We start from the raw sequence: 18013 nt of genomic DNA on the forward strand, positions 1-18013 counted from the left end.
CGTTTGTTGCAAAGATCTTGTTCGATTAAAATTATAGTTGCGTGTCTCAAAAAAAATACTTAAAGTTACTGTACAGAGCAGTTTAAAATAACTTAATGAAGGAGGCAAAAGGGTTAGGAACTGGCTTTTTTTTTCCAATCAATTTGGAGGGAGATGTTTCACACACCTATAGGACAGGTAGGAAGGTCACTGCGCCACAAGAGTCCCATACGGCCTGATTGGTGAACAGCTTACAACGTGTGTACGTAATAATGCTTCAAACGCGGAATGTGAGTGTGCGCGGCAGCGGGAGGAAAGGCGGGGATTGAGCTGTTTCTCTCTGCTGATTGGCTGGTCGCAGTTTGAACGGAAGGCGAGGTTCGGAACCGTTAGCGATGGTCCGGCGCGCACCACCGCGGAGGAGCCTGCAGTCGGTGTTGAAGAAATACAAACCGCAGCTGCGGCTCAGCAAGGACATTCACATCATGGTGAGCTTGCTCGCCCGATCGGAATAAACCTCAACTCCATCCCTTCCAGAGACTGGAAGGTCTCTGGTTCCAGCTCCACACCTCGCTTTAATTCGGGGTCAGCAGGTTAGAATGACCTATCTACCCTTCGCTGTCCAAGTGCTTGGACCAACATCGCTGTGTCCGGGGAGCACGCCTATTCTCCCAGTTTCCCGGAAGGGGAAAGGGTTGTTCTGCATGCCTTGTTTGATGACTTTTTTTCTGGTGGCCTAACCCAGCAATGGTTTCCTTGCCCATCCCTCCTCTTCCTCACTTATTCATCATTCTGCCCCATTTCAGGCCACCACTCCATCTGCCTCAGATGGAGGAGGGGGTGTCTTGTGGGTATGTTGCTGTTGAGAGTGATTCCTGATGCTCACTGTTACCATTGCACTTGGCGTGCATGCGATGGACTCCCCAGTTTGACTGGGTGTAGGGGGTGGAGTGGAACTTGTAGGAAAAAAAGTAGGGCGGAGAGGTTTAAGGGGAATATTCCAGAATTTGGACCCTGATTTGCTGAAGGGGGTAGCCAGCAGTGATGAAGCCAATAAAATCAGAGACTTCCAAAAGACCAGAATGAGAGGAGTGCAGGTATCTTGGAGGATGTTTCTGAAGAAGGGTCTAGGCCCGAAACATCAGCCTTCCAGCTCCTCTGATGTTGCTTGACCTGCTGTGTTCATCCAGCTCTGCACCTTGTTATCTTGGAGGATTGTTGTGTTTTGGGGGATTACCCATATAGTGAAGTCACACAAGGACTTAAATACAGAGTTGCACATTTCAAAAACTGGAATTTACTTGACAGGATAAAGTTGGACGACATCATGCTGATGGAAACAGACAATTGAAATGATGATGTAGCAAAGTCAGAAGCTTATCCCTGGATCAAATCATGATACCAAGGTTGTGAGCAGACTGATTTCATCTCTGACAATGCCCAAGAAGTGGAATGGAGTTGGTGTTAGTTTGGCGTGGGAATTGAAAATAGAGTCTTTCAGCACGGAAACAGACCCTTTGCTCCAACTCATCCATGATGACCATGTTTCCCAAACTAAACTAGGTCCACTTGACTGTGTTTGGCCCATATCCCTCCAAACTGTTTCTATTTATGTACCTGTCCAAATGTCTTAAATGTTGTAACTGTATCTGCATCTACAACCATCTCTGGCTGTTCATTTGACATACGAACCACCCTCTGTGTGAAGTTGCCCCACAGGTCCGTTTTAAATTTTTCTCCTCTCACCTTAAAAATATGCACTCTAGTTTTGAAATCCCTCATCCTAGGGAAAAGTCCTTTGCTGTACACCCCTCAACCTCCAAAGCTCCCGTGAAAAAAGCTCCAGCCTCTTCTTATAACTCTAGTCGTGGCAACATCCTGGTAAATCTTTTCTGAACCCTCTCCAATTTAATAATATCCTTCTTATAGCACGATGACCAGAACTGTGCGCAGTACTCCAAAAATAGCCTCACCAATGTCCTGTACATTTTCAACGTGCCGTCCCAACTCATTCTCAATGGTCTGACCAATCAAGTTTGCTAAATGTTTTCTTAATAACCCCTTGACGCAACTTTCAAAGAACTATGTACCTGAACCCCTGTGTTCAACATCACTGCCCAGGGTCCTACCATTAACTGTATAAGTCCCTGACCTTGTTCGCTTTATCAAAATGCAATATCTCACATTTATCCAAATTAAACTCCATCTGTCACTCCTCAGCCTATTGGCCCAATTGATCAATATCTGTTTGTAATCTTAGATAAGCTTCACTGTTGACTATACCACCAATTTTGTCATCTGCAAACTTAATAACCATTCCTCCTAACTTTTTATCCGAATCGTTGATATAAATGACTAACACTAATGGACCTAGCACTGATCCTTGTGGAACATCGCTGGTCACAGGCCTCCAGTCTGAAAACAACCCTCCATCCCCTCTGTCTCTTAACGTCAAGCCAATTTTGTATCCAATTGGCAAGCTCTCCCTGAATCCCGTGCGATCTAACTTTACTATCCAGTTTACTATGTGGAACCTTGTTAAGGCTTTACTAAAGTCCATGTAGACAATATCTACTGCTCTGCTGTCATCAATCTTTTTGATTATGTCCTCAAGAAAACTTAACCAAGTTTGTAAGACAATTTCCCATGCACAAAATCGTACTGAATATCCCTAATCAGTCCTTGCCACTTCAAATGTATGTAAATCCTGTCTATCAGAATCCCCTCCAACAACTTACCCACCACAGATGTCGGATACACCAAGGGACAGTTCACAAATGTCTCCTTTCAGCCTTAATTAAAAGCACAACATTAGCGAAGTTCCAGTTCCCTGGTATCTCACCTGTTGCTGTAGATGATACAAATAACTCTGCAGGGCCCCTAGCAATTTCTTCTCTAACTTCAAACAAAATCCTGGGGTATACTCGATCAGGTCCCAGTGATTTATCTACCTTTACATCATTTAAGACCTCCAGCACCTTCTCTTCTGTAAGGTGGACTGTTTTCAAGACATCAATATTTATTTCCCCAAGTTCCCTAGCCTCCATGTCTTTCTCCACAATAAAAACTGATGCAAAGTATTTGTGTAGTATCTCTCCCTTCTTCTGTGGTTCCATTCATAGATGACCTCATTGATCTTTTAGAGGCCCTGTCCTCTCCCTAGTTGCTCTTTTGCTCTTAATGTACTTGTAGAGTCTATCTTTAACATTGTCTACTAAGTTTGTCTCATTTTCCCTTTTTGCCCTTGTGATTTCCCTGTTAAGAATGCCCCTGCATCCTTTATACTCTTCAAGAGATCCACTTGATCCCAGTTGTCTATACCTAACTGATGCCTCCTTATTATTTTTCACTAGATGCTCCATATAATGGCTTCAGTCTTCCCACTACTTAATTGAAGGAAATATCTGCTCATTCTCTCCTGGTACATCCAGTGCTAAGTGAGATTGAGTGAGTAAGAGTCTTACTGGGGACTATGGCATTGAAAGTGGTAGCGAGGTGTGTTTGAACCAATCAGCAGCTGCTGAACTGTTGTGATAAAGGGAGGGCTAAAGGATTATCATTTTGAAGTGCAGTTGTTAGTGAAAATTGTGGATAGCTTATTTTCCAGGGATGGATAGAGGAGGAGGTGGGACAAGGAAAGGTGAGGTGGGACAAGGAAAGGTGAGGTGGGACAAGGAAAGGCGAGGTGGGAGGTGAGTAATAAAAAGAACTGATCAAAAATGGCCTTACTTGTAATAGGTTGTGTTGGATCATAGAGTGTATCCAAGCGGTTCTTCGGATTTGGTTAAATGTAGTTCAGAGAAGACGCAACAACACAAATGTACTTAAATATGAACATTTATTAAGTAAATAAAAAGAAAGGAAAGAGAAATAAGCCTTGTGCCCTTCTGCCCATTGGGGACCCCTCGATTGACTGTTGGTCTGGAGGCTTGGGTTCATTCCTGGCACCATTTGCGATCCCGGTCCGGGGTGAAGTCGAACGACTTGGAATGAAACGCTTTCTCTTATGCAGTGTAAAAAGCAGTAAGTACAGAAGAACAATTACAAAAAAATATATTAATTGTGCCATCTTTGGATTGTACGGGAATATTCACAGGACTCATTCAAGGTCATGTAGCTGTCAAATATCATCATCAATTTTAGCCCATCCTGTACATAGATACAGTTGGATAATCAAGAATGTGAAATGACAAGGTCAAAGATGTACTTGTGAACTGTGATATTAGAGTTTATATGGCAGGAGAAATTTAGGGAGGACAAGAGGACAGTGATCTGAATGAGAGAGAACATGGTGAGTTGCAATAGAGGGTGAAATCACTGAGAATTAGAAGTCATTTGGAGCTGAAAAGGAAGGCAGAATAGATATTCAGGTGACGCACTTTTGTTGTATTTCGGAGTTTAGTAGAGAATAATTTTTGTTTGATGGAAAAGGTGAGAAGAGTGGAGCAAGGTGAGATGGTCAAAGGAGGTGAAAGTGGCAGAAGAGTAGCATGTCAGGCCAAGGAGTTGCTCTGGTGCTAAGTGCCACATTGCCACTATAATAGTCTTGATGGGGCAAGTGTTGGGAGGTGTGATCAGGTGGGAGGCTTTATTTAGGGAGAAAGATGTTATCACCCCAAGCTAGATTTCTTTAAGGCTATAATATTTATGCAATTGTCCACAAAATTCATGGATGATTAAGTCTTGTGAACAAGCAAATGGATGTTTTCGAGGAAAAGTGCAGAAAGGTGATGAGTCTTGATGTGCTGGCAGTGACCAAAGGCCAGGAGTGGGAGTTGAGTTGGACAGGAAGAAGATTCACAAAATTAGTTCCCAGTAGCACACTGGGTCAAAAGGTTGATATGAAAGTGAGTTAAGCTAGTTTGGGGTTGCTGCTCATAATGAGCAAGCTTCAAGTGTCTTGATGCAACTGTTGGAGGATGAGACACTGGGGGAAACTGGAGGCTTGTTTAATGGAAGGTTCAAGCCCAGGGTAGCAACAAGAGAACAAGAATGTTGAAGACAACATTTGGAGAGCTACTTGGTAGAAGTGAAAGGATTCTTCACAGTTGAAGAGTCTAGGAGGTGTTGCTGGAGAAGTGGCATGTTTAGAAATCAGTCTACCTTTAGGTTCTCATACCTCTCTTTGGTGGCCAGGGTTCACTGTTTGGCTTCAAGCTCTCCCAAAGTATCAACAGGCAGTGGTACTATTCACTTGTAGCTGAGATTTTGGTTCAGGAATACCAGGTCATACCCGCATCTCGGGCCAAATTATGTCTGCGCTCCTGCAAGGGAAGCTGCAAGGGATGTAGTTTTCATATGTTGCCATTAGGGTACAGCCAGATGATAGCTTCTGTCCTGATGAGGAGACTTGCACATTTGGCTTTTTTTTTTACTTTGCTGTGAACCAGTGATGCCGGCTGAAAATGAAAAGCAAGGTTAAAAACAGAAAGCTCCCTTCACCCACACTCTATCACATTTACCTGCTGGACACAGTTGTGTGGGTACTCTGGAGAAGCTGCAGCTCTCCTTAAATCAGCAAAGACTAACAGGAGATTTAATGGATTCCTTTTAAAGTATTTGGAATAAATACAAAGCTTTCCGATGAGTGAAGGGTCAATACCAATACCTATATACATTTTAGGTGATTGAGCAAAGAATTGGAGACAATACCAGCCACTTGGAAGTTTTGTGTCCCCTGGAAGGCCCTGCTGTGAAGGTCAATTTCCTTTTAGGGAGAGAAATATGCCATCCTTACCTGGTCAGGCCTACATTTGACTTCAGACCCACAGCGATGTGTTGATTCTTAACTGCCCTTTGTTGAACCAGCACTTATTGTCCAGTTTCCCCACATGCCAAGAACAAAGTTTTTAAAAAAACTCCTAACAAACAGAACTTCAACGTTACAATTTAACTTAGTGTGTTCCAATGCATGGTGTCATTAAAGACGACTGCAGACAGCTGTTTGCTTATGTATGGAGTTGGCGATATGTGCATGCATGGAAGTGATATTACTCCAGTTGGGATCTGATCAGTAATTCAGAAGGGTTTTGCTTATCTTCCGTGTTTTTGTATTGCGTTTGTATTGTGTTTCTGTCTTCTAACTATTGTGGGATATCACCGGCCATCAAAGTGCGCACTGACTGGGTTATATGACTCGACTCATAACAGCACAATTCAATTTGTGCATTAATAAATATCATAAATTCTAGATTGAAATTTAGACATCTTGCATTCTAACAAAGTGCTCTAATTCTGTACATGTGCACACAATGGTCCATCTAATGATAACGTTGACTTTAAATGTTGTCTCTAACATCTGATTTGCTGTGGTGCAATACTAAAGGGATTTTGAGTGCTGTTTATTTTTGCTAATGTTTAAATTGAATAAACTATGTTTTGATAGTTTTTTTTGAGAAAGATCAACTTGCAAGAATCTGTTTTTATATATTCTAATTGTATGAAAGATTGATGTAATTTAGTTGTATCACCCGTGCCTTTATTTTTATTATATGTTTACAGTTAGAACTAAAGACCTGCAAACACTTACACACAGATTAAATCTCTGTGTGAAATTATTGCAAGTGTAAATTTTGAATACAGTGAAGCCAAGAGGAGGTGTGTTAACAAGAAGGGAAAGTCTGAAATGATTTTCTGTGCATTATATTGCCCCATCTATATGAAAGATAATACCTGTTGATTAGCTTGCTAAGTCATTGTGATGTATAAAAGCCACTGGTTTTACCAATTGTTTGGGTTATGCATAGAAATTTCTTCCCCCTTTTCCTAGCTGCTGTTTAACTATTTATTCTAACAAGATTTTTTTGAAAAATTTAATTGTATAGGTACATTTAAACTGTCTCTTGTTCCTTCATCGTTTGGCATTGGAGGCTCGGACTAAAGCTGTTGAATCAAAAAGTTCTACCATTCAACCAAAGCATGTCAAGGAAGTGGCAAAGGTAAGACAAACATTTTTAAATTGCAATAATTTATTTAATATTCATCTCATTAATGTGGCATACCTTTTTAATAGGTATATTAAGTATTCTGTATGGGCATTGATTTCGGTGGACGTTGTCCAAAAATCGTAACAATGGTTTATTGAAATATTAATGATAACATCTCGCCTTTCATATGAATGATAAGGATCTAAACATTCTTTGCTCATTACCTCAATACTGTTTATTTGAGCTGAAAAATAACTTCTTCTAAACTCAGTTAATTTTTTTCTTCTTTTGCTAATATTGGGGAAAAGATTGGCAAGGCTATGAATATTTACTTTCAGAGGGGAGATTCCTTCAATCTATTTCCTGTGGATGGTCTAGTTAAGCCACTCTCTGCACAGTAGTATGGAATGATTGGCTTTCTGTATCATAATTTGAGATTCTCTGTATTGTTAAGTTGCAAAATTCTTATGTTTTACTTGAACACCATCTTTGACTCCACAACATAACATTGACTCTTGTCTAATTTCGGCCACAGCTTCACCTTCTGGTTTGAAAGGAGATAGTTCATTCCAGTAACGCTCTCTCATTGCCATCTTGTGCTCTTTTGTAACTTGAGTGGTAGGTGATGACATTGGATTGCTGGTCCAGTGAGATTCCCACAGAGATCCAGGTGAAAACTTTGGGGGTCAAAATTTAAAATCCCACCACAGCAACTAGTGGAATTTAAATTTGATTTAATAAGTCAAGAATTGAAAGCTAATCTCAGTAATGAAACCCTCTACCAAATTGGACCTGGACTCCCCCATGTTCCTCAATAGTGACTAGGTGATCTGTACAGAACTCTTTTATCTAATGATGAGCAATGTCCTGAGAAATTGGGTAATTATACTTGTTGATCAGAATGGCCTTGAGTAGCTCTGGACTCTGCTGTAACTTTTATCCTTCATGATGAAGCATTGGCTGATGAACAGTCATTCTTGACTATCTGGAATCCTAAATGCAGAATGGGACAGTTGGGGTGAGGGAAGAAGGATATGGTGGTAAGCAAGAGGGTCGTAGAGGTCTTATCAGATTGCAAGCTATAAATGTTATGATTAGAATGAGATTAGATTTGAGAAGACATACAAGGTCGGAACATAACATTATCCTGAATGTACTCCGTTACAGTAGATGCCAAAGCATTAATCACGTGAAATAGAGCACCATCTTTTCCAGAGGATTTAAGAATGCTATAATTTACCCTTAGTTCTCTGCCACTTTTTCCTGACAAAAAAATGAAATATCTGTGTTGGATTGTTGGACATAGATATATACCTGGAAGTATGCAGAGCAGCAAACGGTGGTTGAAAGAAAAGCAGGTTCATCAAGCATGAGAGATTGAACTGGATTCTGAATGTTCCACATGTACCCTAATTGCTGATGGGTGAAAGGGGAGGTGTGGAAAATTGAGGAAATTGAGGTTGGTAGTAAGTAATGTAGTTTGAAAATACACTTGCTGACCTTAACCACTCGTGAAGTCATTGAACTTTTCTCAGCATTGCAGAGAGCTCCTTCGGATCAGATTCAGGGAATTAACCTTTGTTACCATCTTCTCCCATTTCCTTTTTGGGAGGCTCATTGAGTACTTCCAGGCCCGCTCTGGAAACCAAGCTTAGTTCCTCCATTTAACTTCTGTTACCTAAAGCTTCCAGGCACATATCCAGAAACCCGAAGACCCACTTTGGCTTATTGCTCTCTTTTATCTTCCAGCCATGGCTTCCAGAGATGGTGCAGCTCCTGTTTGGATGAGTGCAATTCTCCATCAAATAGCACCAGCCTTTTAAGAGATTCCAGATATGTGTGCATCATACTAGCCGTGTAAATACCTCACTACCTTGCTGTGAGTGCCATTATTCGGCAGCACACTTAATGTCCATGTTGGAGTTGTTTAGATGAGGAAGGGGCGCAAAAAGTTAGGATGCTGTCTACCTCAACATGACAAGATGAAGATTAATAATGCATCATGATCTCCATGTGCAGTACCTGGTCTAATCCAATTTTGTTTTTTGGTCCTTGGACTTCACAAGTTTGAAGAAATACATTTGGTTGGTTTACTTGCCTCCTTTTGCATAGTTCTTAAAAGGAAGAAATGGGTAACTAATCAGTCAGTCAAGCTATCCACTAAAGTAATATAACCCAGATGAAATTGAATAGGGGAGCTGACTATCAGGGGTGTGCATTTTGTATAGATCCAGTACTCTGATTTCCATTTTTTCTGATTTGTCCTTCAAGCAGTATTTTGAACTAGACACTTAAGGAATTAATTAGTTCAGAATCCTCTTGGAATACCCTCTAGGTTGTCTATAATTGTTGTAACCTTTGAATTTGAATTTATGAAGTAAGGTTAGTGGCCCTAAATAGTATGTGGTAAGTGACTTAACCTGAGCACTGCTTTTGATTAAGTAAACTATAGTTAAAAACGATGGTTTTAGTGATTCATCTACCTTGCATTGCAATTTATGGTAATTTTAGAGTATAAACTTCTTATTGAAAACAGTTTTATTTTCTCTTTTGTGTTACAGCTAATTTTGATCATATATTTAGCCCAAAGTTTTAGATACATCAGCTTTGTTACGTATCTGTAAATAAAAAGTAGATTTAAGTACAATCTCTTTTGGTCGAGCATATTTCCAGACATAAAAGTAAGATAGACATTTTACATACCTGCTGTAGAGAAAATGATTTCCTAATATTGTGAATGGTATTTTTGTAATCAATAGTACAAAATAATTTTAAACTTGAAAAGATTCGAAAGCTTAAATTTGTTTGATTAATGAAATTTACAGAAATTGATTCAAAAATAATTTTTGTATAATACATACATTACAACAGTAAGTACAAGTCATAAACAAGAACTGTAAAGAAAGGGGTCAAACAATTTTTAATAATGATGTTATTTCATTTGTGAGAGGGAACTATCTCATAGCCCTGCTATAAAAAGGAACATGGGCTGCTGTCCTTCCTGGCTTTCTACCACACACAGATTTTTTTGTCATTCTTATTCTTCCTGAAGTTGTTTCAAATGTTGAGCATTTTTTAAATAGAATGTTTTTTCAACTGGATCAGCATTTTTCTGGCAACAGATTATAGAATTAGTTCTCGTCTAGTGTGGCTTTGCCACAAACTATCTCTGTAAACTTCTAAATCCGAATTGAATTATTGGTCCCATTAAGTGAACAGTTTTCTCATTTCGAATGGTCTCTTTCTCTGCTGTGATCATTTCAACCTGTCCTTGCCATTCCCCTACCTTTTTCTGAACCATCTGCCCCACTGTACTCGGGCAGTGCAGGATTGAATGGCTTCCCTCTTTCTCTATGCTGTGTTTGATGGTAAGTTTGAGAACAAAATATGCTTGTGAATTCAATGAACAACTTAACTGTTTACGTGCTATGATTAGAAAAGAGAGAGTCTCTTGATTTTTATATTGAAAAGCAACCAGTACTCATTGTGTTAACCCACTTCAAATAATATAATAAAAGTAGTCCGGCATACATCAGGGCACACATCAATAGGTTAAGGTAGAAGGATAGATTAAGTAATTCTTTAAACTCCAGTACAGATTGAAGTGATTTGTTTCTCGTAGACTGAATTCAGTAGTCCTTCTGTTCAGTGTTGAGACAGTTGAAACACATAGGTGAATGACCTAATTGGCATTCTGGAGATAGTAGCTATTGGGTTGAGTTCATTGACCAACCATGTGCCACTGAAAGTCTTTAATCAGTAGATAGTGTTCGATCTTGCATTCGATGCAGGAAGAGAGATTCAGACACAGGAGTCTTGCTAGTTTGATGTGTTTTCTGTTTTTGTCTCTGGTCTAGAGCAAGCACTTTCTGAAATGCAGTTAGCTGGTTTGTCACATGATCATCCCTTTACAACTGACCAGTGATCATAAAAATGATCATGTCTGATGTAGTCCAGATGGATGGTTTTGACTCAATTTCGATTATGGACGGGGTAGGCTTCTTTCTAAGCCAGAGTTCACTTTTGGAATATGTCAGCTCCACAGAGGTGATTATCTTGATGTTTTCTAAAATGGTTAGGAGATAATCCCGCTCGCTCGTTCAAGGTAAATGTTTCTGCTAGAGTTTTCAAACCAATTGACTTCAATAGATGGCTTCTTTGGAATTAGTTCTGTACACTGCCATATTCAGCCATCTTAGCTGTAGTTTCAAGTCACTGGAATGTTGGTTTAATTTCTGTAAAATTAAATCCGGCCAATGAATTCATAAAACCACTTGCTTTATAAAGCATGTCATTGTAACACCAATGTCAGCTAAGGATTTTTTTTTTGTCACAAATGCAGAAAATACTGGAAAAATTCAACAAGTCTGGTTGCATCTGTGGAGCGAAAAACAGTTAACATTATCAAGTCTGATATGCCTCTTCAGAGCTTGAAATTCTGAAGAGCAGTCACATCAGGTTTGAAACATTAACACTTTCTCTCTCCACAGGTACGATAGGTACTACTTCTTCCTAACCAGCAGAGGAGACCACATAACCAGACCCTGCCCGCCTGGTCCATAGTTGCTAGCAGGGTAGTGTGGTTTTGATGGTTGGAGCAAAGGCAACGATGCTGTAAGAAAGTCAGTGACCTCTGTGCTTTACATTGGTAATGATCATCTTCTCGCTGCTCCCTTGCACATACTGACTCTGCTACTGCACCCACCTCCTGCCAAAGCATATGGTATACCATTCTGTCAGTTCTATGCAATATCAACCTTCACTTGCTTTCACCCTACCCCATACACCAGAGTACTAACCCTGAATGGCATCTGCTGCCTACTCGCTTATTCGGGCCACCTCATAATCTCTTCTCTCTACCTACACCAGCAGCTTTCATCTCACTTGCTCACAGTTTCACTCCCTTTGTCATATTGCAGTCGAAAACAGCCCATAACAGTATAGAGAGAGCCAAACTGGCTGATGGGGTGCCTGATATTCATCTGCTCACCCACCATTACTGGTGGGGACTGTGTTCATGTGATGATACTGAAATCTCCATGTCGTGGCAACCTTGAATGTTGCTGTGCTGCTCTCCCATTATTATCATGATATTTTTCATGTGCCTGAACTTCTACCTCTTTTTTTTTTTTTGTGATTCAGTCTCATGTGGCTTAGGCACTAGTGCAACCTGCACAGTCACCACTATCAAGTGAACAACCATGCCAGATGACATCTCCCTTTCTGAGGAAGGAGGGACTAGTGCTGTTTGATGCATTGCCTCCCACAATCAACCACCTCAGATACTGACAGCTTGGTGGGTGTAGCTGAATTTGGAGCACCTGCTGGTGAGCACATCGCTGCCACTCCTCTGCAGCTGGTTGGGTAAGGAATGCCCTTGGAGTGCTAGAGATGAGGCTCAACCCAAGCAGGAGAGGACTCCTGAAGCATCGGTTGCCAGCTTCATGCAAATACACAAGCTGACATAGGAGCAGCGGCAGGTTTGTTTGAGGCACTGGGCAGACTGACTAAAAGGTTGGAGAGCTCCAACAGTGCTGGGCGTACCACGCCTCTTGTGCAACCGTCTAGCTGTCTTCATGGGCAGGTTGTTGGATGTCCTGAAGAGCCATGTCAACACACTCAGTATCTGCTGGATATATGCAGTGACCTGCATTCCATCACTCTAGCCATTGGTGCACCAGTAGTAAGATGATAGGGGCTAGGAGGGATGTTGACCCCACTTTAGGTGCACCTCTTTCAGAAGAAGAGGCAACTGGGCCTTCCACCGTTCACCCTGCCTGCCATCAGATGTCTCAGCTCGAACTGCCTCAGGCAGAACACATTCAGCACATTTTCTTGACCCAGGTACCCAGGGGCTGGCTGACCAAAACTCTAAGGCCAATTGGTATCACTGTAGGGCACACTCCCTCTACCCTGCTGCAGAATCTGTACTGCCCCTAGGTATAATGTGAGGGAAAGGAAGGAGACAACCTTCTAAGGGCACATGGATGCCATGGGATGGCAAGCACATTCTCACACTTGTAAATATCTGTTCACTTTTCATCAGCTGGGTGTGTGAATGTCATTCTAGTTACAACTCAAAAATCAAAGTACAGAAGTTACACATCCTTAGTGCTAATTAAATGTTTTATGGTTCAAGGTGTGAAGAGAGCAGCATCTTCACCATGCATAAGCAACTGGCTTTGAAAAATAAGGTGGTCACATGGTTGACACACATTGCGTGTTTGCCGCATGTGTGGCAGGCACACTGTGCTATTATGAGCTTGAATTAGCATGGTGCTGTATAGCAATGTGTCCATGCCCTTGACTGATGACCTCTGACATCCAAGACAAGCTGTCTGGTTTCATTTCTTTACTAAAGAACAAGGCAAGACATAAGTATTGTGAGCTAAGATCTGACAAGCTGAAAAGTGTAAAAAGGCAAGGCAGAGATTCTGAGAGTATCCAATTAAGAATAAAACGCATGAGCCCTCAAAGAGCAATTGAAGAGCTCTGAGATGCAGCCTGGTCTAATCCATGAGATCAGCACCTGTCTCGGTGCATAAAGTAACAGCACTGCAGAAGTAACCCAGAACCCGAGGCTAATGCTCTGGGGATGTGGATTTGAATCCCATGTGGCAGATAGTGAAATGTAAAGTTCAGTTTTGAAGAAAACTGGCCTAATGGCACCATGTAACCGCCGTTGATAATAAAAATCCACCGAGTTCATGAATGTCCTTTAGAGAAGGAAATCTGCTATCCTTGCCTGGTATGGCCTAAATGGGACTGCAGATCCAGAGTAATATAGTTGACTGTTAACTGTTCTTTCAGCAATAAATGCTAGCCAGCAATATCTACATCTTTTAAATGAATATAGCTTGAAATTAATTGCCTAGCTCCAGTTGCCCTTGGTGTTTGTGGCTTACTTGAACTGCTGCAGTTCATGTGGCATAGTAACACCCACAGTGCTGTAATAAGGAGTAAAATCTAGGATTTTGAGCTAGTGACCATGAGGGAGCAGTGATATTTCCAGGTCAGAATGGTGTACACTAACAAAGATGAGGTCATAGTAAGGGAAGTGAATGTTAATGTGATAGATAGGGAGCAAATCAGGTGAAGTGCTTTATCCTTGATAGTTGCGTTATTAAAGGTGATATTTATTCAGCAAGTGAAAAGTGTTCTATCACACTGCTGACTTTTGCCTTTTAGATGGAGGAACAGCTATTGAATTAGGTGAGTAACATTACTATAGAATTCTCCTGTCTCTGGCTTGCTGTTGTAGGTATAATACGTGGGTGACTGGTCCAGTTAAGTTTCCGGTCAATGCTATTGTTGATGCTTTTAAAAGCCATGGATCAGAAGCTACATTGTCTCTTGTTGGAGGTGATTACCTGATTCATGTTACACAAATGTTACTTGCCCCTTTTCGTCTAAGTTTGAATGTTGCCTAGGTCTTGCTGCATGTGGGCGTAAGTTCTTCACTATCTAAGGAAAGGTAAATGAATCATAATACCGTAGTACCGTGTCTCCACTTCTGACTGGAAAGGTCATTGATGGAGCATTTGAAGATGTTTGAACCTGGGCCATTGTCTTGAGGGACTACTGTCACGTTGTCCTGGCTTGAGAGTATTGCTTCCAGCCATTCCATCTTGCTCTAGGTATGTCTGCTTTCATTGGAGAGTTTTTTTTTTCCCCCTGCTGATTTCCATTGACTACGGTTTTACTAAAGGTTTTAACAGTACACTGGGTCAAAAGTCACTGCCTCAAATTTAACACGGAACACGTCTTTGTGTGTGTTTAATGCAGACTGAAATGTAGTCTGGAACTGAGTGGTCAGTGCAAGACCCAAAATGAACATCATTAGGTTGTTGGTAAGTGCTATTAATGTCCCCCTCCATGGCATCTTCCATCACTTTGATTTGAAAAGGATTGATTTGGGGTATAATCAGTGATACCTGATTTGTCTGGACTTTTGTATAAAATATGGACTTAGGCAATCTTTCACTTCATTATTTAGTATATGTGCTTTAACTTGTTTTAAACTATAATAGGACAAAATTGCAATTTTTCTGATTTTAAATATTTGTGCATGATCTTTGTATAATGATCTTAGACTGTTGTTATGCTCCTTTTGATGGTTTTCCAATTGAATAAAATTTACTCCTGTAGAAATATTTTTGGTGACCTCTTAAGTTGTCATTAAGACATGACAACCTGTTCTCGGATCATTGTGTACAAAGCATAATGATAGATCATAAAACATACAAATTTCTTTGTGGTTGAGTATGTTTCTGTTTTAATTCACAGGTTGTTCTGAAGAAGAGTAGAGGCTGAAGAAAAGCAATGAATATATTATCAACCTTACTAAACCATTGTTAACTGAAGTATTGAATTTATGATATCGAGGAAAGGAAAATAATTTTTTGACAAGAATATTTCTTTGTTGGTAATTGGAATAAGTATTTTTGTCATATTCTTTCACTTTCAAAAAAAATGATTTAATTACAATAGGTGGCTTTAAAAGTATTCATTGATAAAAATAAATTACTTCAATTTTATGATCTTTTGGAATCTGTGGACAAACAAATAATTCCAATTTCAGCCAAAGAAGTTTCTTGACTGATTTTGTTGGATCCATATTGGTTCCTACATACTGTGCTCTGAAATCGATCACTGATCAAAAGATCCAATTTTTAACTTGACTGATTAAAATTTGTTGTGTATAAAGTACAATTTATTGTAGTTTTAAAAATGAGTTGTATTTTTATTTGCTAAATAATACTTATATTTTTGAGTCATACGAACATGAGAAAATAGTGTGAAATCAACTGTTTGGATTTAGAAGCAGTCTGGTTAGATGACTGAAAATTTTAACTTCCTCCATTTTATAATCTTCATTTAGTTATTTTTGGGCTATCTTGTTTTGAAATCATTTAGAAAAAAATTCAATTTTAAAAACTTTTTTGGGTGACAAAGATTCTGGATGACTACCTAATGTAGTCAGAGGCAAATACATCAGGGTCAAGCTGACTGGTTAAATCTCAGAAGAATTGCAGTAATGCCCTGCCACCTCCTTTTTATATTATCTAATGTATATTTGAAGGAACATAACAATTTAATTTGAGTTGTATGCAAGCATAATTATGTTGTGTGTTTTGCCTCTGGGAGAGTATCTTTTACCTGATGTTGCGATTGTAACACAAATTGAGATGTGGGTAAGATGGTATTAGATCACTGTGTGGATGTGTAAATATATATATGAAATGAGTCAGACCTTTTTATACCTTAAGGTCACATGCTATGACACAGTGATGGTATCATGACAGTCTCTTTTAAGGGTGTATGTACTAACCGAGACATAATGCAACATATGTAATCTTGTAGGCCCAAAGATTTTGAATAGTAACTGTTTCCCACTGCTGTTGGGATTTTACTAAAGCATATTGGAAAAGGAGCCTATTCCAATTAAATCATCTTCTTCAACTTCTACATAACTTTCTAAGTTGCATTTCCACGCCTGAAATTTAAGTAAGTAGAATTACACTTGGATTTCACAAAGTAATTTATAGTCAGAAACTGCTGCGCAATTGCATCTATATATTTCATGTTTTAAATTAGAGGCATTGACTTTGTGAAATAATTTTTGCATGGTTAGTGCTCTAAATAAGTTTATGAAGCTAATTTTACATTGAAAAAGGGTATTGTTATATTTCTTGATTCTATTTTTAATTTTATGTAAAAGTGTCAAAGAGGACTAGGTTTTTTTTTAAAATTTGGCATTTAGCTATACGATGCTGTAAATAAAATCAAGAACTTTTTTGGCATGGATGCTTTGGGCATTGGGCAAGCCATTGCCATTTTATCTAAGTTATGGACAGCAGCTGATTTAAATGTAACAATTCACCTCTGCTCTGCTGTGAAGCTTTGAGGCTGATATTTTTTATGTACAGGCATTGATATGTAGTTCAGTGAAATTCTTAACGAAAGACATACATGGAATGAAAAATGGTATATTCCCTTGAGGACACCAAAGACCAGCTTAATCCACAGTGAAATATCAATTTTGCTCTGGCAATATTACTGAAGAGTTTATGAATCATAGCATTTCACCATTGTATATGCTTCTCTTTGACCGTCATGCTTATGCTGACTTTGAAAAAGTGGTTGTGCTTTGTCCCACGTGCCTGTTTTTTGACTGTAACTCTCAATGCCTTGCCCTCCAGTACCTACTCAGTTTCCTGCTATGAAAGCTTGTTTATTGACTCTGCTGTTCTCACTTTTCAAGTAGAATTGTGCAAATTTGGTCAAATGAAAACATTTCTCATATCCCCTCCAGATTGTTTGCTAACAATTTTAAATTTGCTTGGTTATTGATCCAGTTGCCAGGCAGAAAGGTTTTCTCCACCAACCCTCAAATCCTCAAGATATGAGGTATGGTCCATTGTATAACTGCAAAGCTGTTTTGCATTCCAAGTTATGTCTTTTTGCACTACATTAGGCATCCTGTGTAAGAAATCTGGTGCCAAACCTGCAAGAAGAGACTACAATCGGACACAACTAAACAGGCAAAGTTAAATTCGTATGAACAGCGCCTATTCCCCAAGACCAAAGAACACTTGCAGAGATGTTTGGGTTTTTCAACTTCCTAGCAACGAGCATAACAAACATTTCCAAAATTGTCACTAAGAGCCGTTGAGGAAAGATTTCCTCAATGTAGGGGAGGGATCAACAAACAAACACACATGAGAACCGTTAGCAGAAAATTGTATCCTACAGCATGATGAGTCAAGGAAAAAGACAATACTGAAGACAGCTCATAAAAGAATTTTGTTTGTTCGTATGATGCCAGCTTTGCTGGCTGGGCCAGCATTTGTTGACCATCCTTAGAAAATAGTGTTGATCTGCTTTCTTGAATCACTGCAATTCTTTTTGTGTAGATACCCCATAATACTACTATGGAGTTCAAAGATACTAACCCAGTGACACTGTAGGAATGGTGATATGTTTTGAAGTCAGGATGATGAGTGTTTTGGAGAGAAACTTTTTGGAGGTGATCCCATTATATCTGCTGCCCTTGTCATTTTGGATGGTAGTAGTTGTGGATTTAGAAAGTGTTGTCAAAGGAGCTT

The 18013-nt window shown here is 39.7% G+C and overlaps 1 protein-coding gene across 1 annotated transcript; it reads left to right on the forward strand.

Annotated features, from left to right (window-relative positions):
• Positions 1-290: 290 nt before the first annotated feature.
• Positions 291-15636, forward strand: cenpw (centromere protein W). The gene is made up of 3 exons (XM_020536948.2): positions 291-467; positions 6804-6917; positions 15192-15636. Exons 1-3 carry the CDS (start codon positions 375-377, stop codon positions 15216-15218), a joined length of 234 nt encoding a protein of 77 aa, XP_020392537.1. The 5' UTR covers positions 291-374; the 3' UTR covers positions 15219-15636.
• Positions 15637-18013: the final 2377 nt, after the last annotated feature.

This window comes from Rhincodon typus, chromosome 5 (assembly GCF_021869965.1).
Source record: "Rhincodon typus isolate 14 chromosome 5, sRhiTyp1.1, whole genome shotgun sequence".
NCBI classification, from domain to species: domain Eukaryota; kingdom Metazoa; phylum Chordata; class Chondrichthyes; order Orectolobiformes; family Rhincodontidae; genus Rhincodon; species Rhincodon typus.